General features: G+C 44.0%; 1 protein-coding gene across 10 annotated transcripts in view; it reads right to left on the bottom strand.

The window, feature by feature from the left end:
* Positions 1-25,202, bottom strand: part of SPECC1 (sperm antigen with calponin homology and coiled-coil domains 1) — a 345,436-nt gene that overhangs the window by 220,159 nt on the left and 100,075 nt on the right. Inside the window, exon 1 of one of the 10 annotated variants that reach the window (XM_078154750.1) lies at positions 6,798-7,446. The exons of the other annotated variants lie outside the window; for them this stretch is intronic. Within the exon in view, the coding sequence (XP_078010876.1) occupies positions 6,798-6,837 (40 nt within the window). The 5' untranslated portion in view covers positions 6,838-7,446. Of the gene's footprint in view, positions 1-6,797; positions 7,447-25,202 lie in introns of those variants that run through there. 10 annotated transcript variants of the gene reach the window in all.

Raw genomic sequence — 25,202 nt, forward strand, 5'->3', positions numbered from 1 at the left:
AGGCCAGGCTTAGGGGAACAATGGGGCCCTTTTATTCAATGTTTGTTGAATGAATTCAACTGAATTTGCTTTAATTCATTATCATTAACAACAATGATAATAATAGCGGGCATTGATGGAGCACCTCCCGGTTTACAAAGTGTTTAATGTCCATGATCTCATTTAAACCACACAACAACCCCACTCAGTACCTTGAGATAGGTAATGCAGACATCATTACCCCCACTTTATGGATGAAAAAACTGAGGCTCAGTACATCTAGTAAGTATGAGAGGTAGGCATTGAACCCAGGTCTCTCCTGCTCCAAGGCCAAGCTTCTTTCCTTTTTAACCATTCTGCATTGGAGGTACGCAAGTGGGAACGAGACCAACGCATTAGCTAATGCAGTACCATAGGAATAAGGTGATAAAGGCTCAGTCTGCAAAACGCACCAGGAAGATTACAAACAAAGAATCCATGAGATGTTGTGACGAGATGATGGAAGTCAACAACTCCATTCCTTCGACAAAATGGAGCATCACCAGGCCTTAACCAAGTCGGTGCTCGGCAGCGCACCGCCTGCCTCCATGGTCCTGCATGCCTTAGCACCTGCCCCGCCTCTTCTCCTTGTGAGGCCTCCTGGCACCATGGTCTGACAGACCTATGTAACCCAGGCTCCTCCGAGCCTTGCCATCTGCCCTGAAGAACCACTTCCTTTTACACGTGGTCTCCCCTTTTCAAAGTGTGAGTTCCCTGAGAGCAGAGAGCTACCTGGCTTTTTCTATTTTTGAATCCAGCACTCAGCAAAATGCTTTTTTATGTACTTAATGCTTTTTCATTCATTCAATCAATCAGTTTATGACAGTAGAAATAGCTGGATTTGGGAGCTTTGACCCTGGGAGAATTTGACATAGATAAGAAAGTTGAGATAGGCAGATGATTTAGAACTAGGGAATTGGAACTTGGGTGAAAGGTCAGGACTGAGATTATATGGTACCATACAATAGTTGGGAGTCATCCATACTGTTGACATCAAAGTGAATGAAACCAGCTTGCCAAGGAAGAGAATATAAAGAAAAAAAGATCCAGGAGCCAAGGCCTGAGATGGACAAAGGTCATTCACAGAATTTTAGTTCATTTCAATAATGTGCATTAAGCAGCTACTAAAAGTGACTGTAGTATTTTCTTCACAGGGCAGTTGTAAGGCCCAAACAATGTAATGTATGTAAAGAGTTTTGAAAATCTGAAACACTTCATCAATACCATTATTGTTACTATTGTTACTGTATACAGAGCACTGTTGCAGGCACTGGGGGAGACACAAAGCTTAGATCCAATATGATCCCTGCCTATGAGAACAACAAAGTCTAGTAGCGGAATGTGGTCCTATGACTGTGTATATATACGTCATATTCCTACACACCACATGGCTCTGAAATCACATGAGAATATCACATGGGTATTTACACCAGAAATAAATAACTATAACACAAAATGATACATGACTGAATAGATGAGAGAAGTATCTTCAGAACTGAGAGGTTGGGCTTTGAAGGAAATTCGAAAGACAAAGAGGGGTGAAGGAAGGCATTCTGCAGGGGTAGGGATCAGCGGGACCAAAACCAGAGAGGTGGGGAAAGTGGAGAATGTGTTGGAAAGATGACGGATGTCTAGTTTGAATACATGGCAGCAAAAAGAACGAGCTAGATGTAGACATGGAGGCTGGTGCTGGATTTTAGAGGGCCACGGCTGGCTCCCAGCTCTGGATATGTGATCTGATGATGGCCAGGTGAATGGTGACACCATAAACAAGGAAGACACAAGTCTTCTGCTTTCTGGTGAACCAAGATAGTTCTTAGTGGAAATAGGCTTACAGAGAAAGATAAAAAGCCTGTTTGGGGGCCCCTGTTGATGGCTAGAAGAGACCCTGTGGATCATCTACTCCAATCCCTTCATTTGCCCCTAAGATCCCATTTTACAGGAATGGGAAACTGAGGACCAGTGAGGTCAAGTGAATGCGTTCAGGGTCACACAGATAGTTAGCTGCAGAATCAACAGTGTAGGAACTACGGGATTGGCTCTTGGGACAGATTTCCTGGGGCGGCCCTGGTTCTGATATCGATGTTGAGATGTGGCATAAGATCTCTTAAACTGTCTGGGAACTCACAATTTAATCAGCTGTGCACCCAGAGCTGTGTAATAAATAACATGTTAATACTGTGTGTTCTTAATACCAAAGCACTGGCTGCTCCAGTGAGCTACTCACTGGAAAGGAATTCAATCCATAATCTTATATTTTAATCTTTTACTATGATTGAGAAGGCATGGTGCACCAGAGGGAGTCCTGGCCTAGGGTCAGAAGAGCTAGATTGAAAGATGCTCCCTGCCTAGAGGCAGCACAGCAGAGCGATTGAGCCAGACTTTAAGAAGGAAAATCCTGTCTCAGACACTTACTAGGCAAACCCCTTCCTCTCTCTGGGCCTCAGTTTCCTCACCTGTTAAAAAAAAAAAGTCAAGGGGAGGGTTGCACACAATGACCTCAAAGGTCCCTTCAAGTTCTAAATCTATGGAATCATCAACGTGGTCCTGGAGACACTATGGTTCACAAGAAAGAACTGGCCGGGAATCAGGAGAGACGTGGAATGGATTCCTGGCTCTAATCATCAACAGACAAGCCCTTCCTATGTATAAGGCATTGTGCTAAGCTGGGCATACAAAGACAAAGATGAAACAGTACTTGCCTTCAAGGAGCTGACGTTCTACCACACCCAAAGAGGTATGCATACAATGCTACCTACAAAGTAGAGGGGAAGCAGCTAGTGGCTGAGGGCCGCAAGGAAGGCTTCTTGGCCAAGGTACCTGAGCTGGGTCCCTAAAGGAAGTCAGGGGGTTCTCCAAGGTGGAGGCAGGGAGGAAATGAGTTACTAACCACGATCCCAGGCAAATCTGAGCCTCAGTTCTCCCTTTTGTATAAAACATTCACATCCAGAGAGGGGCTGGCTGTCAGCCTGGAAAGGCCAGCACTGGCCATCGTGATGGGTCAGTGAGGTCTGCTGGCCCAGCCCAGGATTGGACAGGCTCATCAGCTGATAATGAGATAAAAATAGCAATAATTTAAAAGGGTGATCTACATTATTAATCTCCTCCAAGGTGATGAATTTTTCAGCCTTGGCAACTCAGCCCTGTCAGAGGGTAAAACCATACGAGTCACATTTATGTCCTTAGATACCACTATCCAGAGAAAAGTGGGAAGGGTCTCTTTAAGCAAGGCCCTTTACTGGAGAATGGATCAGAAAGCCTAATACATAGTTGATAAGTTTACAGTGGAAAAGGAAGCTCTAATAAGTATCTAGATCAAGAGTTTTAAACCTGGAGTCTACTACAGTAGGACATCCCTGAAATTGGATGGGAAAAAATTACATATTTATTTTCAATAACCTCTAACTGAAATTGAACATCAAAAGGGTCCATGACACAAAAAAAGGTCAAGAACCTATGACCCAGATACTTGTGATAAATTGATCATTAATGACACCAAATGCGGTTTAATTATAATGACCAAGCTTGCCTTGGAAAAAGAAATACAAGAATGAACCTCCGAATGGTACTATGGAAAGAATCCAGGACTTGGATTCAAATCCCAGCTCTGCCACCTCCTACCTGTGTGACCTTGGTCAAGTCACTTACCCTGTCTCTGGACCCCAGAGGAATTTGGACTAGTTGGCTCAAAATCTGTGATCCTACATTTCTAATTTGCAGAGGTGCGGGAAGCATAACATTGCAAATCCTGTCAGTGTTGAATGTGGGGGTTAGTTTTGCTGTGCTGTCCCTGTTTTTTAAACCTTTTTCATTCTTTCTTCTAAGTGATGGCCTTCTGGGTGAGGAAGGGGAGAGCAGGATTTACTTGGAAATGATGGTGACAAAAAAGATGCCAACAAAATTTTAAATAAATTAAGTGATCAACAAATATTCATTACCAAGTGCCTATTATGGGCCAGCACTGGGATGAGGTGTTTCCAGTTGTGCCCTACCCTTTAAATTTTCCGTAGGATCATCGTTTTAGGGCTAGAAGGGAACCAAGAAGTCCAGGCAATTGAAGAATACCAAGGATTCTAAGCCATTTCCCCTGACTCTAAATTCAGAGAATTCAGGGCTTTTTTCCACTGTGCCACAATGGCCATCTGCTGGGCTTTAAGCTGAAGATACTAAGAAACCTAAATGCTAACAACTTCCCAGGACTATGGAAATTTCTAACAATGGTGACACAATCTTCTCACATTTTTAATAAAACGCAAAGAACGGAGAGAAGCCATTTTAATGGACCTGACAAGGCAAGTCCTAGTGGGAGAGATTTATCATGGATGGATTTTGTGTTCTATTTTCTAACCACCTGCTTAAATGATCTTACTGCCAGGATTTGAATGATGTTCGAGGGTTACTCTGCTCCAGGGAAGTTTGTGGGCTGAGGAAGGAGTTGGAAAGGCACTGTGCATTTAACAAATGACATATTTTTCATACAGTAAACAGGCAGAGAGGCTAGTCTTAGGATCAGGAAGACCTGGGTTCAAGTATTACCTCAAACATATATTACACGTGTGACCCTGGACAAGTCATTTAACCTCTTAGTGTCACCAGTCATTCTGTAAAACGGCAAGTTACAGACTGTTTCTAGGAGGGAATGTACACACTGGGAGTTCCTTAAAGTGATGCAATTTAAGGTCTGGATTCTCCTCTCCCTCCGCCCTACTCAAAATGTTCAAAATGTTAGGTCTTAGCTGGTTAGGATTTTAGAGTTGAGCATCTTATTCATTAAAAAGGCTATCTTTCATGGTTACTGCCTATTTGACCTTGGACAAGCCATAAGACACCCCCCCCAGTTTCCTCACAAGTATATCGGGGTTGGACTAGATGGTTTTTGGGGTCCCTTCTCCCTCCATATGTATGATCCCATGAAGCCAAATTCTGAGTACTTATGAGAACTAATCTTGGTCACAGGAGAAAAGATAATGTAATATACCTCCCTCCTTCCTGCAAAAATATAAGGGTCTATAAGGGCAAAATGTTGCATCCATTTTCTGGCCTTGTTCCAGTATAATACTCCTTCTGCTTAACTATTTTTTTCTGTGTTTTAAAGGAGGGTTGAATGATGCCCAGAAATGGCTGTGATGTAAAAACAAAAGACATAAACAAACATTTTTTAAGTAAAGAAAGAAAAAAGTTTTAAAAATTAAGAGGTTGTTAGTCTCCATTAATAAACTTAGGAAAATTTTTTCTATAGAAAGCAAAGGAGATGTTTCACCTGCTGTTAAACTCCCATGAGGTTCTATCCCTGAGTTGGCTACTAAATATCTTAATATGTAATTTTCCTAGCTAAATTTAATCTGTGACCTTCAACCAAGTGGCAGTAGGAAAATGGATTTTTAATTTTTAAAAATATCTTCTAAAAGTATAGCTCCTTGCTGGTTACCTACATCTGTGTCAGGGTACAACCTATACCAGCTAATGAAAACCAGAGACTGACTGACCCTCTGACCTTCCACTAAGTTCTATGAGTTTCTTAGAGAGGCGGGAGGAAAAACAAAAGCTAGATAAACCAGAGAAATCTAGGCGATACAGGAATAAAGCCAGTATTCTGAATAGGACAGTTCCAATTCAAACTCTTGGCTTGTCTCAGAGGAACAAACAGAGGGCTGGGAGTTCTCCACCTTCCAGCGAACTTGGGAGTGCTTAATATGCAACTGATGTCTTGCAGGAGGGACAATGGAAAAGAGAACCCCTGCAAGGGCACACTTTCTCATTGCCAAGGCCTAGAAAGTTTGAAGCAGCTGGCCTTCCAGACAGCAGGCTCAGAGCAGGGAAGCTGCTAAAGTCCAGGAGGGAGAGAATGACACACTGGATTCCACAAAACGTACAAGCCCAGGCTGGAGAGACTGACAAGTTAGCTTCTATGAAATCTACAAGCCCAGGTAGAGAAAACTGATCAATTAGAGTGCATGATATCTACAAGCCCAGGAGAGAGACTGATCAGTTAGATTCCATGAAATGTACAAGTACAAGTAGAGAAACTGATTAGTTAGATTTTTTTAATGAAATGTACAAGCCCCAAATGGAGAAACTGACTAGTTAGATTCCATGAAATGAATAAGCCCAGTAGGAGAAAGTGACAAGTTGATTTCCATGAAATGTACACATACTTGAGAACTTTGGGGATAGCCCGGCTCGCCTTCCTAAAACAGGCAGAACAGGGCTCCTCCGGCACCCCGAGTAGGGGGTGGGAAGCTCTCTTCCTTTCTTCTTTCTCCTTAGCTGGAAGAGGGCAGACTGATCTCAGAGACACTCTTCCTTCCTCAGTGCACCACTTCAGGAAAAGCCTGTCCTTTCAGGTAGGAGAGAGGAGGGGGGGTGTGTGTGTGTGTGTGTGTGTGTGTGTGTGTGGTGTGTGTGTGTGTGTGTGTGTGTGTGTGTGTGTGTGTGTGTTTGTTTATAAATACTCTGCATTTCCTTGTCCCAAGGTAAGGCAAAGGTAGCTTCCGAAACCCCGCCGAGAACAGTCCAAACTGCCCTGCCCCCACCCCACCTCCCTGTCCAGGAATCTCAACCCTTCTGCTCCGTGCGTCCAGGCGCTGCTAAAGTGCCTTCACGGCGCGAAATTGACCTATTCAACAGTAAAAGAGTAGGGTGGGGGCAGGGAGAGAAAGAGGTAGACCGGAGAAAGGCAGCCCCAAGGTACGGTTCCCGGTCGGTCTCCGTTGCACCATTTCATGCCCAGCTAATGCAAAGAGCCTCCCTTCCCCAAGCCAAGGCTAGCGCGCACAGACCTTGTTCCAGCTCCTCTGGGCGTCCCGACTGATTGCCCATCTCCGGCCAACTCCAGCCACTGCTCCTCGAGAGATCGGTTAAGGCACCCACACCCTGCTCATGGTCCGGCTTCCCAAGCAGCCCCGCAGCCCGGCTGGCTCCTTCCTTTCTGCCTCTGGGTGTTTATGCTCCAGTCCAATAAAAGAGTCGGCTGCTTCCTAGTTCCTGGCACCGGGAGCGGGGGCTGCCCCTCATGCTGGGGCAGCTGGGCTGAGCCCTCCTACCTCATTACAATATTATGCACCGGCCCCGGCCGGCCTAGGCAGCGCTTAATTAGCCGGCGGAGTGCTGGAATGAGACAGGGAGAAGGAGAGGGAGGTAGGCGTGTGCGTGTGTGTATGTGTGTGTGTGACTCCAGCCGGGCTGTGGGCCACGCAGAGGCAGCCGGTGCAAACTGCAGCCCCAAGAGTGGGGGGGGGGGGAGAGAGAGAGAGAGAGAGAGAGAGAGAGAGAGAGAGAGAGAGAGAGAGAGAGAGAGAGAGAGAGAGAGACAGAGAGAGAGACAGAGAGAGAGACAGAGAGAGAGACAGAGAGAGAGAGAGACAGAGAGAGAGAGAGACAGAGAGAGAGAGACAGAGACAGAGAGAGAGAGACAGGAAGAGGGGATAGTGCATTAAAGACAGCAGGAAACAAAGGGCAGGAGGGGAGCGATGGCTCTGAGGAGGCGTGTGCGCGCGCGAGCTTGCGAGAAAGCCGGGGAGGCCCCGCAGGAGAAGGGGACCGGGGAGTGGACAAAGGGAGGAGCAAAAGGGGGCGAGTGGAAAGAGCGCTGGTTACTCGGGAGTCACAGTCAGTCTGTAAATATTGATTAAGCGCCTACTATGTGACAGGCACTGTGGGATACAAAGAAAGACAAAAAACACAGCCCCAGGTCTGGTCGCGCAAACAAGTCTTTCAGATAAGATAAATTGAACCAAGGTCCTTTCATAGGCATATAAGACTTAGAACTGGAAGGACCTTGGAGGCCACAGGCTCAAAATGCCCCGTTTTACAGATGAGGAAACTGAAGGTTAAGTGACTTGCCCAGGGTACCTCGGCGGGGAAATGTCTGAGTCAGCATTCAAACTCCCGACTCCGGGTCCCAACTGGCTGCTGCTTCAAAGTACTGGTTTCAACCCCACCTGTAAAACTTTAGGCAGATTACTTCATGTCCCTGGATCCCAGTTTCCTTATTTGTCAAATAAAGGAAGTTGGTCTATGGCGTCTGAAGTCCCTTCCAACGATAAATCAATGTTGCTGTCATCTTTTGGTGCTAGCAGCACTACGAGGGGCCGAGGAGGAAAAGACCCCGCCCCTAAAAAAAATCCCTCCGGGGCACCAAGGAACCTTGGGGAAACACAGATTTCTCTGAGTCTTAGTATCCTCTCATCCGTGAACTGACAGGATTGGACCAGGCAACCGCCTCTAATGTTTACTACCTGTGTGACCTTGCCCGAGTTACTTCCTGGGCCTCAGTTTCCTCATCTGTCAAATAAAGGAGGTTGGTCAAGATGGCCTCTGACGTCTCTCTCCAGCCTGTGAGCCTACTAATAAAGTACAAGTATTGAACTGTCTGTGCCTGCAGTTTTGTTTCCAAACCTTTGGAGATGAGCCTATTTACCGGCTGAGGTTTTGACAGTAAATTGTCCAGCGATTTTATGGAGGAACTGCTCAGAACACAATGAAAATCCTTGGCAAAGCAACAGTAACTTTTCCTGCCTCATCTGGAGCCTGGACTGGGTACCATTCAGCATTTAATTGCAGGATGCCTTGGATTGTCTTTAATTATTCCATATTTGTCTCCTTAACTAGATTATAAATGCCTTAATGGCTAGATCATAAAGATTCTGAGCTGGATGGGAATTTGGAGATGTTCTAAGATATCTCCCTCCCCCTCAGTTTTCTGAGAAGGAAATTGGAGCTGAGAGGGGGTAAGGTACTAACTAGTCCAACGTAAGGTAGGTAGTAAGCAAACAGAGCTGGGATTTAAACCAAGCTCTTCTCTGACTGCCTTTCAAACGGCCTTTTACAGCCTCAGCCTCCTTTACTGGTCTGCAGCATTGCAGCATCCACCACTACTGACCACCCCCTCCTTCTCAAAGTTCTTTCTTCCGTGGGCTCAGATCTGTGGCACTGCTTCTCTTATCTTTCTGACTGCTCTCTTTCTCCCTCTCTCTCTCTCCCTCTCCCTCTCCCTCTCCCTCTTTCTCTTTTCATCTCTCTCTCTCCTCTTTCTCTCCCTCCCTTTCCTTCTTTGTCTCCCCCTTTCTCTGTCTCCTTCCTGCTATCTCTTGAGTCAGTCACAACCTCTCTGGGCTCCATTTTCTCCATTTATAAAGTAAAGGGAAGTGGGAGAGGGGGGTGCTGAACTGAATAATCTCTTCTGTCCCTTTCAACTAGCTCTAAATCTGTGATCCTAAGCATTCTCCTTAAGACAGAAGACACTTACTAGCTGTGTGACCTTGGGCAAGTCACTTAACCCTGTTTTTCTCAGTTTCCTCATCTGTCAAATGAGCTGGAGAAGGAAATGGCAAACCACTCCAGTATCTCTGCCAAGAGAACCCCAAATGGTGACTCCAATGGAGTCTGACAGGACAGATAAAATGACTCAACAAGAAGCATCCTTCTAAGGTTTTGTCTTTTCTCCCTCTCCCTCTGGAGATCTTATCCACTCTAGGCTTCAACTCATACCCCTCTACTGAAGAGTCCCAAATCCCTGGCTCCCACTTTTCTCATGAGCACCAGTCCAACTTCTTAAAACCTAATTCATCATTCAAAATCAAAAGTTAGGGACTTTAGAGGTGTGGTTAAACTCCATCACCTCCCTTCCTTATTCCACCTCTCCCACCAAATCTTAGCTCTTCTTCCATTTATTTTTGAGTTTTTCAGTCATGTCTGACTCTCCGTAACCCCATTTGGGGTGTCCTTGGCAGAGATACTGGAATGGCTTGACATTTCCTTCTCCAGCTCATTTGACAAATGAAGAAACTGAGGCAAACAGGGTGAAGTGACTCACCCAGGATCACAGCTAGTAAGTGTCTGAGGCTGGATTTGAACTCAGCCCTTCCTGGCTCCAGTCCAGGCTTGGTACTCTCTCCACTGCCCCACCTAGTTGCCTGAAGTTACACAGGTAGTAAATGGTGAAGCCAGGCTTCAAACTCAGGTCTTCTGGCTCCAAATCCAGACTTCTTTCCACTACACCTACTCCATAGAATCATAGAAGGTCAGAACTGGAAAAATCTAGGACCCAGAACTAGAAAGAATTCTTAGTGTTATCTAGCCCATCCCCCACCTCTTTTTATTGGGGGGGGGTGGAATAAACAAGGCCCACAGAGACTTCCCTGAGTGTCTGAGCTGGTGTTTGAACCCAGGTCCTTGTGACTCCTACTCCTGGGATTCCATATATAGAAATGTTTTCTGTAAAGTGACCTACCCCTGAAGTGGACAATCTATGGCATCCTGGCATAGGATCTCCAGAGAAACAGCCAGCACTTCAGACCACAGATGGAAAAAAAATGTGTAAATATAACTGGCATTTAATTAAAAATTAGCAGCCTACAACCCGATGAAGGGCTTCTGCCTTCCCTGCCCCTCCCCAACTGACATAGACTCTGCCTCTGCCTATGTGACTGTGGACAAGTCACCTGACCTTATTATCCATGTCCCTGCTTCACCATTTGAGGACAGAAATAACCATCCTTACCCACTACCTTCTCAGAGCTCCTTCCAAATAATGAAAGGATTAGCATCATTAACCTTGGGGATACTGTATGCCCTGCAGAGAGGAGACCCCTGCAGACTCCAACAATACCTTTTATAGCAAGTTCAGTTACAGAAAGTTTGCTAGCCCCTAGCAACTGCTTTTTTACCTTCTCAAATATACTTAAGAGATTCAAAAGTTATTTTAGATCCTTTTTGCTAACAGAAAATAGTTACATGTTTTTGAAAAGGATTTTAAAAAATCATTGAGAGAGGGTGGCAGAGAAACAAAGTCCCACCATACCTGTGTTTGCCAACCGACTGGTCGACGAGTATATATAAATCATCCACCAGGGGCCAGGCAGTGAGGATACAAGTCCAAAACTACCATTCAGAGGCAAGTTTTTACCAGCATATATATTTTTTTTAACTTTCAAAGGTACTTTTTAAAATCCATAAACTTAAAAAAATTCTTGGGCTAGGCAAGATAAATTAGACCCTCATTCAGTGAGGTCAGCGTAAGCAGGTCTCAACCTAACTCAGTGAATTTCTCAGGTAGAAGGTCACAGTTGAAGCCCACATCCAAGTGGGAGGAGCTGCTCATCACATCTGCCATGTGTCAACTGATGGATGGTCTGGGAATCAGTTTACAACTGGTGGTTGGCCATGTTCGTTTTTTATTGGTGTAGTGCACATATTATAATTATCATAATTTTCTGTTTAAATATTTATTCAAGCATCACCTTTCGGCCTACATGAAAACATCAGAAGGTGATTTTTTTTTAAATGAGGAAAAACCCACAGACAGTGCCTAGCTTCTATCACAAAAATCACCCTGGAAACATAGTTCCTAAGGTTTTGAGTTGGAAGGAACCCGTGGAGACACTGAGTTTAACTCTCTCAGTTTACACATGAGGAAACTGAGGCCCAGCCGCATTGTACTGAGTGTCAGAAGCAGGATCTGTCTCTAGGAGCTGAGGCTCAGAGCTATCCAGAATATCATTTGCCATGATCACTGTCCTACCAGGACATGAAACCACCAAAGCTCTCTCCACATTGAAAACATTCAGAATTAGAAAATCAATCTGAAGATTTTTTTCATGAAACTGTCTTCAAATGAAATGACTAAATAATTTCTCTTAAATTCACTTCAGCAATGCAGCCGGGAAATGTTGTAGAGGCAGATCAACAGGACTCAGTGTTGGTACTTTTAAAAAAGAGAGGCATTTATTAGTGTTATGATCAGTCTTGGTGCCAGAAGTCAGATGGAAGATCACCCTCTTCCCTCTTCTCAGCTGAGAGGTAGGGGGCTACTGGTGCAGAATGCTGCATGTACAATCATACACAGTGGCTGGGTCACTTTGTTTTGCTTGATTATTTTTCTTTATTACAAAAGAGAGAGTATTTCAGGGCACACCGAAATGTACATAAGGATGTGCCTCTGAGATTAAAAAAATAATAATGCATCAATAAATCTTTTGTGAAAGTACTTCTTAGTTGAAAAATTTCTGAAGGTTTCTCATTGAATTACTCCCATTGCAGAAGGAATGTTCACTCCCTGAGGTCAAGGGCAGCTTTCCCATTTGGTTTGTGTGTCCCCAGGACCTATCATTATACCTGGCACTGAATGGGTGCTAATAAAGCCTTCTTGGATCAGATAGGATTGAATGTCTGTCAGTAGGAAACCATTTCCACAACCACAAAACCAGCTTTTACATCCCACCACCACCACATCCTCAACTCCAAGGATGGAAAAGCTTGGTGAATGAGAAGCAATAAGAGCACACTGATTCTCTTCAACAGCTAATATTTTTTCTTAATATCCATATGTATCTTTAATTATTATTTCTGAATGTGGAAATCTGAGACCTAGGGGTCTAGGGAACTGAATTTCAGTGATAGAAGACAGGGAGGAAAAAAAAGATTTTAAATTTCAAAATGTTTATGTTTATTGAAATTTTTCATATAAATATAAAATATTACTCCCCACCACCAGACCTGTGATTTACTGTGATACTCATTCATTCCCAAAAAGGTAAATGCCTCTAGCAAGGTAGGTCTGTGTTTAATCTGCTAATTAGAGGACTCAGAGAGCCTGGGTACTGATCCATTATGGTGTCTCTCAAAATATATTACACAGGCTGTCCCAAAAGTCTCAGTGCAGTTTTAAGGTAAGACTTTCTGTATAAACATAAGAATAAATATAAATGTTACTATTGTATAATAAAATATTAAATACATAGGTATACAGGGTAACCCATACCTGGGTTTAAAAGACCCTGTCAACCTTCCCTAGAGGGGTGGATGATCTGAGGTGGGTATTCACCCATTTTGCTGACAGCCATACAAAGTCACTGCTAATAAACTGATTTTGCTTAGGGTCTGTGCCTCAGTCTGCCTTTATCAAATTTACTCATGATCCCTTCCACGGTTGTTATGAGGATGAATGAGATAATAGTCGTAAAGGACTTAGCTCAGGGCCTAGCACGTGATCGACACTTAAATGCTTGATCCCAGGCTCCTAACCTCAAGGGAGGTGTTGTAGGTTAACATTCATAACAACTTTCATAGATCAATGCATTCATTCACAATGGAAGAGGCAGTCCTGGGGAGGACATCTTTAATTCCTAAGGCAAGACCTGCTAGGGAAATTCTCTGAGGGGGAATTCCAGACTTGTGAATTTTCTCATCTGATTATTTAAAAAAAAAAAAAAAAAATTGGGCCCTGACCACTTGGGGCATGGCACTGTCAAGGAACAGTCGTACCTACATATAATCTGTTTTCTGCCCTCCGTCAGAACTAGGATCACAGACTTAGGCCTGGAAAGGACTTCAACACCATTTGGATCTCTTCCTTTCACAAATGAGGAAACTAAGGCCCAGAGACTCTGTTACGTGACTTGCCCAAAGTCTAACCACTAGTAAGCTGGGATTTGAAACCCAGGTCCAAAGACTCCTCAGCAAACATTTACCGACCATCTGCTGTATGTGTCCCACTCTACCAGGCACTTACGAAGCAAGACGCAGGTGAGATCCATAAAACCAGGGCCATTCTCTTGTCTGGTTTGGGTCCTCTGTGACCCCTGCTAATTAGGAGTCTGAGGCTACAATTTGGATTTTTAGAATTTTGTCAACACAACTGCCAGCCTTCCTCACCCTGAGGTGTGCAGATGAATCCATCACCATTGCTTGCTATAAAGTGTGCCTATAATGCATAGACACATTTACACACATTTACACACATCCACAGGGCTGTGCCGGGAGCCGGCTCAAATGCTCACTAGAGCTGGCTGTTAAATTTTCTATCGGAGCATTTATGCCTTGGAAAATGACAGACCCTACAAACCCCACTGGCACGATTTTCTATTCTCTTGATGATCGAGGTTTGAAAAAGTGGTGGAGAAAACGTTTAATATAGATTAAACTTCAAAGTGTGTCATGGGTCCGTTTCACTTCGGGAGAGCTGGATGTGAAACATTTGCCGGCACACCACTGCATATCTCTATGAGTAAGTAAGGTCTTTATTCGCCTTAGATTCAATCAACCAATCAATAAATATTTATTAGGCCCCTACTATGTACTAAGCCCTGTGCTAGGCTCCGGGGACACAAGTACAAAGAACAAAACAATTCTTACTTGCAAGAAGTTTACATTCTAATGGAAGAGACAACGATGTATGCATGTATGTGATTTCACTGTGATATATACATGTGTGTATATACCTGTGATTTCATTGTGATATTCATTCACTCCCCAAAAGGCACCTGCCTACATACACACGTGTATATGTACATGGAGAATATATATATATATGCATTTTATAAAGAATGTATTCATTCTATACATATTGGTGGCTCGGTGGATAGAGCACTGGGGCCTGGAGTCAGGCTTGAGTTCAAATCTGGCCTCACTAGCTGTGTTACCTTGGGCAAGTCACTTAACCTCTGTTTGCCTTAATCCACTGGAGAAGGAGATGGCAAACCACTCCAGTGTCTTTGTCAAGAAAACCCCATGGTTCACGGGGTCACGAAGAATTGGACATGACAGAACAACAATAACAGCAGCATTCTATGCAGAATAAATGGGAAGGGAAGAAACGCATCTACAGAGCTGATAAAAACCAGGGGGACCTCACAGCGCAGGGGGGCAGGAAAGGTTTAGTGTGTTACTGCTCCCCTGTGGCCTGGGGGTTATCAGTTAGCCACAAGTACCTTCCAAAGGCCATTCCTCCCTCACTTGAGAGAATGCCTCCAGGATAATTTATGAGACACAACTTCCTGGGTGGATGGATGTCTGTTCCCTTGGTAGAAATCCTGAAAGCACTCAGTGTCCTCTGATTTGATTTGATTTGATTTTTTTGCCTATACTAGCCAAAAGGGCCTCTCCCTGCTTTTTCCCAACAATGACCACGTAGATAAAGTGCCCACCCGGGGCCCAGGCAGCCCTTTAGCAAGCACCTGGCATCAGAGATAAAAGCCTTTATTTCTCTGGAGTAAGCCAATCTTGAGTCAGTCAGGGAATCTTTCACTCTCATCCTCTCAATTCCCCCTCAACCAATTACTCTGCTCCAAGACCCTCAAGTGTAGGTCTGGGAGCGGAGGGAGCAGATAACCTCTTGCTGCTGCTGCCCCCACCAAGCAACATCCTGGAACCCCTGAAAAGGAAGGGGCATCTCTAACTCCCCTCAGAGATGGGACGGATGTTCTCTTGAACAAAAGGGGAAGCTGGGAAGGCGAGATCTCTGGAGAAGCTGTGCCACCAGGGGGCAGCTAGGTGACGCAGTGGATAGAGCTCTGGCACTGGACCTCAGACACTTAACACTTAGCTGTGTGACCTTGGGCAAGTTCCTTAACCCCATTGCCTAGGCAAAAAAAAAAAAAGTTGTGCCACCACCCCAAGCATCTGCTCTCATCTCTGACTCTCTTACGACCTCAATTGGTCCATCTTCTGTGGGTCTTGTTTACATGTTATCTCCTCCATTAGATTGTAAGCTCTCTGAGGGCAGGGGCTGTTTTGCCTTTCTGTTGCCAGCTTATTGGACCTGACACATAGTAAGCACTGCTTAAAATCTTGACTTGACTTGACATGAGAGTCTTGTACATGGCCTTTTCCTTTTTCCCCTACCGCGGATGCCAAGTTGGTACCTGACTCCACATTTGGAGGGACCTTAGCTGTCAAATGTCAGAACCTACAGAAAGAGTCTTTATCTGATAGAGCACTGGCCCTAGAGTCTGGAAGACCTGGGTTCAAATCCAGCCTCAGAGGCTTACCAGCTAGTCACTTCACCACTGCCTGCCTCAGTTTCCTCATCTGTAAAATAGGGGTCAGGGTAGTTGGACCTACAGTCAGGAAGACTCAGGAAAACAAATCCAGCCTCAGACCCTGGCCTAGTCACTTAGCCCTGTTTGCCTCAGTTTCTTCATCTGTAAAATGAGCTGGAGAAGGAAATAGCAAACCATTCTAGTATCTTTGCCAAGAAAACCCCAGATGGGGTCATGTAGAATTGGGAACAACTGAAAAATGACTGAACAACAAAAAAAAATAGGGATTACAATGGCATCTACCTCCCAGGGTTCTTCTGAGGATAAACTGAGACAATATTTGTAAAGAACTTTGCAAGCCTTATTACTTGTCACCCTTAAAAAGGAAAAGTAAGTGTATAGGGTCCTGGCTGATCTACCTAAACTAGGTGATGGATAAAGAAAGCAAGAGTGATGCCCAGGTGCCTGGAGGGTGCCTCATAGTCTTAGGGAAGAAAGGGGAAATGCCAGAGGGAAGGAGAAAGGCTGATCCCTTTTGTGTCATTTGCACACGAAAAGAGGACTGGAAGTCCTGAGTCATAACCACGACGGCTTACTTGCCTGATGAAGCATCCTCAGGGTCAGGATAACTCACATGGCTGGAAGGAAGGCTGGGCCTGGACCTGGGTTTTCTTTGAATTATGAAGTTCTCTCTCTCTTAATGAAGGTCAGCACCGCCTCGAGACTTAGGGGCTTAGAGAGTGATGCTGCGCACTGAGAGGCTGCCCGGGGTCACACAGCCAAGTAGGCTTCAGAGATGGACCTTGGACCGGAGACCTCCTGACTTCAGGGACAGCTCCCTATGCGCCCTACCCCCAACCTTCTTTGAAACGGGTGCTTGACAAATATGATCTCAGTCGGTCCTGACAACAGGGTGGGGGTGGGGAGGTGGGGGGGGAGGGAGCTGCTTACTACCTCCATTTTCAGACAAAGAAACTGAGGCAGACAGACCCCAAGGTCAATACAGCCAGTAAGTGATGGAGGTTGGATTTGAGTTCAGGGCTTCCCCCGTTCAGGTTCAGAGCTCTGCCCACTGCGCCACTGGTTATTTGCATATTGCTTCCCTCATTACACTGTGCAGACTGGAGAGCAGGGATTTTCCCTTCCTTTCTTAGTATCCCCAGTGCTTAGCACAGTGCCCGGCATAGAGTAGGTTCTTTTTTTTCACACAGTAGGTTCTTAATAAATGCTTGTTGCCTTGATGTGACTTGACTGTATCACCTTAGTACACAATTTATAAAGCTAGGTCCTGATTAGTGTCCCCTCCCCCCCCAAAAAAAATCCCCTGAAGTGGTTGATTTATTCAAATTCTCACAGGGCAGCTGGTGGCTCAGTGGATTAAGTGCTGTGTCTAGAGTCAGGAAGACCTGAGTTGAAATCCAGCCTCAGACATTTACTAGTTGCCTGACCCTGGGCAAGTTTGTTTGCCTCTGTTTTCCCATCTGTAAAATGGCAATAATAATAATATCTACCTCTAAAGTTGTTGTGAGGATCGATGAGATAATAGGAAGCACTATATAAATATTAGCTATTATTATTATTATATTTCCATTGGGCTGGAATCAATGACCATATTTTATATAATTACATCTTTGAACAGTCTGAATACGTGTGGCCACTTCAGGGCTTCATTATTCAAGCTAATTTGGCACAAACGCGTGAAATATTTAAAGCTGGAAGGGGTCACGAAAATAATTTAGTTCAAATCTTTTATTTAATATAGGTAAACTGAGGCTCATCAAGGGATGGCAAGTGACTCCTCCCCTGAGCTTACCCAACTAATTAGCTGGCAGATCTAGTTTTAATGTAGCTTTGTTGTTGCAGCTGAGTGGTTTTCAGTCATGCCCAACTCTTCCTAACCCCATTTGGGGTTTTCTTGGCAGAGATACTGGAGTGGTTTGCCATTTCCTTCTCCAGCTCATTTTACAGATGGGGAAACTGAGGCAAACAGGGTTAAGTTACTTGCCCAGGGTCACACAGCTAGGATGTGTCTGAGGCTGGATTTAAACTCAGGTCTTCCTGACTCCAGACCTGGCACTCTATCCACTGAGTCACCTACATTAATTGGTCAGTGGGACTCAGAGTCAAATCCCTGGGTTCAAATCCTGGCTCGCTACTACTACTACTATACTACTACCTGCGTGATACACTGAGCACATCACTTAATCTCCCTCAGCCTCAGTTTCCTCATCTGTAAAATGGACTTGATGGCCTCTAGGGTCACTTTCAGCTCAAAATCTGTGACCCTCCCCCTTTGTCAACTGGCAATCACAAACTTCATGAAACTTATGCAAAAACTAGGGTTTATTACAAGAGAAACAAACATGCAAAGAGTTCACAATTCACCCATAAGTTTGCATAGTTGTGAGGAAGTAACACAAAAACCTCATATTTTGCTTTTGTTATTTTCTTAATGTTTTATGTTCAATCTCCATGGCTTTGTCAGAAGTGCCTACAGACGGGGCCCTGTTTGTGCCACTCAGGGTATCCCCTCCAGGGCAGCTGGGAAAGCCTTCCTCCCCTCCCCATCTACCAGACCGGGCTGCCACAGGCTTAAGACAAAAATTGAAAATAAGAAACACGCCAAGCCAGTCACCTTGCCTAGAAACTCCCAGTTGGGGGGGGGTGTAGGTGTTAGAAATGGAGGCAGTTAGATTCCCACTGGCCCAGTCTTATCACCTTCCTCCTTTTCTTTACTGAAAGAAGATCATGGCTCTGAAATCCTAAGGGATTCCCTGGGATGGAAATCCTGAGCAGTTTCGTTTCAGTTTAAGGCATATGTTGAATTTTACAGCAGAATCCTTCCAAATACCTCAATCCTCTGATATAATTTGATGGGGTTGGTATTCCCCCTTCTCCAATTTTTTTTCCCAGTGGGAAGTATCTGCTTTTTACATGTTTTCTATATTAAAAAAAAATTATTGTCACCTTCTGTTTTGGGGCTGTGCTCATTTCCTCTTCAATCCTTCTCCCCCTTCCCCATTAAACCCAGCTCTGTAACAGGAGGCAGTGTGGGTAGAAAGCTAGCCTCAGACAATGAGGCTGACAACTGCCTCATTTAAATCCAATTCACTCTCAAGTGAAGACATCACCCCGTGATGTCATTGGGCCTCTTCAAAAACAAAGGACAAACAATATGAACACACCAATAAAATCACTGGCCCCATCACTGTCCTTTTTTTTTTTTAAACAATACCAATTAGTTTTCTCATCCAGGAGTTCTCAATTAAATTGCAGGCATGGTCCCTATCCATTGTAATAAAAGAAATATGTTTAGATAAAGCCAACAAACCACAGCTACCCTCAATCTGACATTGTATGCCATATTCTACACCCATAGTCCCCCACCTCTCTACTGAGAATAAAAAGGCTTTTAACTTAATATTCCCTATTCTTATTTTTTTTTTATCTGTAATAGACAGATTTCCTGGGTTCTTGGGTGGGCTAGCACTAAAGGCCTTTAAAAACAAAAAGATACTTGCCAAATTTCCTAGGGATTTGCTGAAGGGTCCCTATTAGCATCCTGGATAATTCGCAACCTATTGAACTCATGAGTTAAATGACAATGATTCCATAAACTAACTGAGTGTCACTAATTGGTTCACTGACCATTTTCAGACTTGACCCCTCCCCCATAGAAATGATTCCCACTTAATTCTCTCCCTAATTGTCAGGAGGAAAGAGATTTTTTTATTCTATTATTGGACCTTACCCTGGCTCCTCTTTCCCTAAGCAAAGATAAATAAAACCCGCATACTTGCATACTTTAATGAATCTCTGAAAATTAGTCAATTTCTAAGCAAACATTAATAAGCCCATGTTAAGTCCATAATGAGGATATCATTTGTTTGTAATGTTATCACTTCAAGGTTCCCAATTTGGGCTTCAGAAAGAAAGAAAATATCCAAAGGATGTCATTCTCTTTTCAGTGGAGAGAGTGGGAGAAGGTATTTATATCCTTTTAAAGACTTTTTGTCTGAACAATGAAGAAGAAAAAAATATGTATTAAATTCAGTTTAGCTGATTTTTATTGATTAGCAGTGACAGGGCCAGGTATTCAAAGGAGGGGGAATAGAAAAGCAAATTTAAGAGGCTGCTCAGCCTTCAAGGAAGCGGGACTAGATTATCTCTAGGGTTCCTTTGGGCTCCAATTCTCCCACATTTATAACGATGATTTGGAGTCATCAAGAAAAGGTTAAATTAAGTTCTGAGAAGGCATGAAATGCCTCTGAGCACTTTGAGGCATTTCTGAGCATGAAATGCATTGAATTTTCAAAATTTGACACATTTTATATTGATGTGAGTGACCTATGTATTTACATATACGTGCATATAGCTGTATGTATATACACATGGATATATGGCTATATGTATACACATGTATATATGGCTATACATATACACATATATACCTACAGATAGATTGGTAGATATACAGAGTGCATTGCAAACCTTAAAGAAACAGTAAAGTGATAGAAATGCCGGCTATGATGATGGTCTAAGATCCTGGCTGTGGGCCTCTGGGCTAGTCCCTTCACCTCTGCCCCAGGCAGTCAGACTGCAAGAGGCAGAACAGCTGCTGACATGCTTTGGTGGAGGGTGTTTCCTCACTGGGAATGAGTCTGGTCCCATTGGGAGGGGAGTGAAAGATGTTTCCATGCTGAGTGCCTGAGTGCTATCCACTGCTCCAAGGGGAAAATCTATGGTCTTCCAGGTATGGTGGGGACCCTTTTCACTACCATCATCCATCCCTCTTCTCTCTTTTTAAGGGATGATGACATGGAAGGAATTACTATGCAGGCGGAAATTTCCTCCAGCCCAGCAGTGAACCTCAGAGACCTAGAGGATCTTCCCAGCCGTGAGCAGCCACACAATAGTCCAGTGTATGCAGTCCACCAGGAAGGGCAGCTGAAAGAGCAGAGCTGATCATGTTTTCCACAGAGGGACTTGACCATTTCTGAAGGTCATAGCCAAGTTCACAGACCTGAACTTCAATCTTCCATGAATTCACTGGAAAGTCCTCCAGCTTCCCCCTGCCCTTCCATGAATAGCCTCTGTAAGCCAATGTGTAGGAGGAGAACAAAGAAAGATTACTGGGGCTGGGGGCTGGGGAAGCCCTTCTGCTAGGCCAGCTCATGATACTGTGGGCACCCCCTGCACCATGATTCTCTCATCTTCCACGCTGAATCTGTGCATTCTGGTATGGGGCCAGGTTACATCCCAGCCCAAAGAGGCTCTCTCAAGGATCATGTCTCTTAGAACTGGAGTTCTTTTTCAAATGACAGAACTGAGTCTCTGAGACTTGCCCAAAGTCACACAGATGGTAAGTATCTCAGGTAGGATTTGAACACGTCCTCCTGACTCCAAGCTCAGCACACCCTCCACTTTAGACATCTAGCTACTAGGGCCCTCTTGAAGGGGTTGAGCTGACCCTACTCAGGCAGATAGCTGAATGCATCCTGTCTCTTCTTTCCTCTACCCTTCCCTAGCCTGAGTTTTTTAATCACCTCTGATATGTTTCTTCTAAAGCATCTCCCACATTGAGTTAGCAGATGTCATCTGGCCATTGACATATTTAATTACCACAGACATTGCTATCCCCACTGTTCCTAACCAACTGCTGCCCAGCCAAACATCTTAGTCCCTGGCACACGCTCCAGCAGGCTTGGGCACATGCTAATCAAATGAATCTGCCTGTGCTGGGAGAGCAATTTTCATGAATTACTTTAAAAATGAGAGACATAGCATTAACCTATCTGGAAAATGAAGTCTTGCTAAATGATGTTATGTAATCACCTCTCATCTTTTACCCTATATAATTCATCAAATCCTCTCACAAGTCCCCAAACATCTTATGTTTTCTTATATACAATATTAAAAATTTAAACCCTCTCTCTATATAACTTATATGTTAAATATTTATCATATATTTGTCTTGTTGTTCATTCATTTCAGACTCTTAGTGGCCTCATTTGGGGTTTTCTTGACAAAGATAAACTTGAGTGGTTTGCTGTTTCCTTCTCCAGCTCATTTGACTGATGAGGAAACTGAGGCAAACAGGGTTAAGTGACTTGCCCAGGGTCACACAGCTGGTAAGTATCTTAGGCCAGATTTGAATTCAGGAAGATGAATCTTTCTGACTCTAGGCCTGGTGCTCTACCCACTTGCGCCACCCACCTTCCCTATCGTTGTCTTAGGTGCCCTCTTTTTCAGGTCACCATACACTGAGAGTTAATGTGCCACAGTGGAAAGAACACTGAGTTTGGAGTCTGAGAAACTGGGTTCCTGACCCAGCTCTGCCCCTCACAAGCCATGTGACCTCAGGCAAATCACTTTGCCATCTACAAAATAAGAGCTGGACTAAATGACCTGAAGTCCCTCCCAACTCTTGAGAGCTTAATTAACTTGCAAGTATCAGAGGCAGAATTCAAACCCAGGTCTACAAACATACAACCTATAACTCAGCCACAGCAATCTGTACATAAGACATTCATCTCTGTTGGAGAACGACCTCAGGAATTGGGCTACACTATCAGTTGCCTCTTCGTGTGTTACCCAATGATAAAACATTGTTCTGTCCTTCACACTCAGCTTCCAGGCATCAATACAATTATTGACTAACTACTTTGCAGTAATATACAAGATGTCCCAAAAGTCTTTGTGCAGTCCCAAGCTTTTAATGGCTTGGAATTAAAATAAAATCAGAGAATTAGAGGTTGAAAGCTAGAAGGGACTTTGGATTTCATTTACCCCCCCCATTCTATAATAGGGGAAATGAGGGCCCAGAAAGGGTAATACTTTGAATTATGTCATGTTAATGTTCAGCTCGTTTGATAATATTGCCACATGGGGCTAATTCAGCTATCTGAAGGTGAAAAACATTTATCAGCTGCTCCTCAATAATACAGATGGGGTGTCCCAAAACTTTTAGTGCAGTTTTAAGCTGCTTTTAACTCCACCAGGACTTTTAGGATGCCCTGCCTCAATGAAAGGGTGTGATAGTTGGGCGACCTTATATGGCAGATCAGAGGCTCACAGATTTAGAGCTGGGAGGGTCCTCAGAGACTGCCTAGGTCAAGGGCACCCAAGTGCTCTGATGCCAGACCCAGTGCTCTCTCTCCCCAAGCTTTAGGTTAGTGCTTTCGGAGTCCAAGAGGTGATCTAGTCCACACTATATATAGCACTCCTTTCCCAGAGTCACAGAATCCCTGGGTCATCTTGTCCAACCCAGACCCAAACAGGCATTGCCTGGATACTATCCTGTACCAGTGGTCATTCAGCCTCTACCTGAAGGGGAACCCATCAGCTCTAGGGCAGCCCCGTCCACTTTTGGAGACTTCCAAAGTTTTCCTTGACTTCTAGCCTAAATCTGACCCTTTTTTGGCTCCCCTCCCCCACTGCTCCTGGTTCTTCCCTCCGAGGCCAAGCAGAATGAGATGTCTTCCTCTTCTGTATCACTGCCCTTCAAACCCTTGAAGACAACTTGTCTGGGACTTCTCCAGGCTCCTTAGTTCTTTCACTGTTTTCTCATATGGCACCATTTCTAGCCTTCCATCAATGGGTGCATTCCAGTCTGCTTCCTGAGAGATAGCACCCACAACAGAAGCACTACAAATAGCCTTCTGGTCAACCCTTTACAATATGTGTCTAGTCTTCTGCTTACAAAGTTAGAACACTAGATATACCCATATTTAATCAGTATTCAATTTACCAACATCTAGTAAGTGTTTACTTAAGCACTTCAGACACAAAGAAAAACAAAAAGAGTCTCTGCCTTCAAGGAGTTAATGTTCTAATGGTGGAGGCAACGTATATAGATCAATATGGGGAAGGCATTGGAGGCTGGGGAAAGGAGGAAAGGGAAGAGAGACCGAAAGGCTAGACGAGATGGCACTTAAGTTGAGTCTTCGAAGCCAGGGAGTCTAAGAATCAGAGGCTGGGATGGAGAGCATTCCAGGCATGGTGAATGAGAAGTCCAAAGGCATGGGGGCCAGAGACGAAATGCGTGCAAGGGGTAGCAATTAGGCCAAGAGAGCTGGATTGTAGGGTACACGGATGGGGGTAAGATGTACAAAGTCTATAAAGGTTGCGAGAAGCTTTAAATGCTAAACAAGGGACTTTATGGTTGATCCTGGAGGTAATAGGGAGCCCCTGGAATTGATTGAGAAAAGGTTGACTAATTTAAAAATACAAATCAACCCCTAAATATTCAAAATAAATGAATTTTGGGTATATTGAAGCCATATTATGGTATAGTAGAACTGAATTTGGAGTCACAATCTGAGTTTCAATCTTAGAACTGCTACTCACTCTTCTTTGTGACATTAGGTAAAATCACTTAAACTCTCCGGGCCTCAGTTCACTTATCTGTAAAATGAGGGGAACGGACTCCATAGCTTCTGAGCTCCTGACTTATATTGTCCCTTAACAGGATTTTCCAAACCATTCCACTCTTCCACTTGTATGTTTCATTGACAAATGACTGATAAATTTCTTTCCTTTCAAAGACCTTCACGAGTGAGGGCTGTTTTCCAGGAAAGGGTTGAAAACTAGATGCTCTGCTGGGGTCACTTCCAACTCTCAATCCTGTGATTCTCAGATCAAAGGGAAGCAAACCCGTGAACCAGATCAAAGAATCAAAGGTTGAGTCCAACTCAATGTGCTTGATGTTGGCGCCACCTAGTGGTTCATCTCTCAACTTAACCAGAATGAAGAGCGCTCAAAACTACCGTGAATTTGAAAAAACATCTGGAATTTATAGTAGCAATTAATGCGGTTGGGGGAAAAAAGCAATATTTCAATAATGAAAAGCATTTAGACTAAAGATTATGCATTTCTATCTAAACATAATTGAGTCAGAAAATCGTTTCATTAAAGTTAGTAGCAAACCTGCTAGGTTTTTAATAAAATGCCTCTTTGCTGCTGTTAAATAAAAGCATTCGACACATAATAAAAACCTGCTGAGAGGAGAGAACAAGAGGATTTGCTGGGAAATGATTTTAAAATGCCATGAGAGTAAATGGAAGATGAAACTTTGGTGCTTTCATAATGGGGAAAACAATTTTCACCATTGCCTCCAATGTCCTTTTCTTCTTTTTACACAAAAGTGAAACATAAGACCTCTGATACAAAGGGAAACTACCACCAGGCTACCTGAGGCAGAAAAAAGTGGAAGAGAACACTGGGCCATCTCCTGGGATCAGTTCTTGAAAACTAGTAAAATTAAAGGTCACTGGATGCCCGCCATCTTTGGAAACTCATTCTGGTCATGGCCTAGAGCAAACCACTTAGACTTCCTAGGCCCAAGTGTCCTCATCTATAAAATGAGGGGTATGGTCTAGATGGCTTCTGAGGTCCCCTCTTCCAGTCTCAGCTAATCCTATGATT

This window comes from Phascolarctos cinereus, unplaced genomic scaffold (genome assembly GCF_003287225.1).
Source record: "Phascolarctos cinereus isolate Bilbo 61053 unplaced genomic scaffold, phaCin_HiC Scaffold_5;HRSCAF=322, whole genome shotgun sequence".
Taxonomy (NCBI): Eukaryota; Metazoa; Chordata; class Mammalia; order Diprotodontia; family Phascolarctidae; genus Phascolarctos; species Phascolarctos cinereus.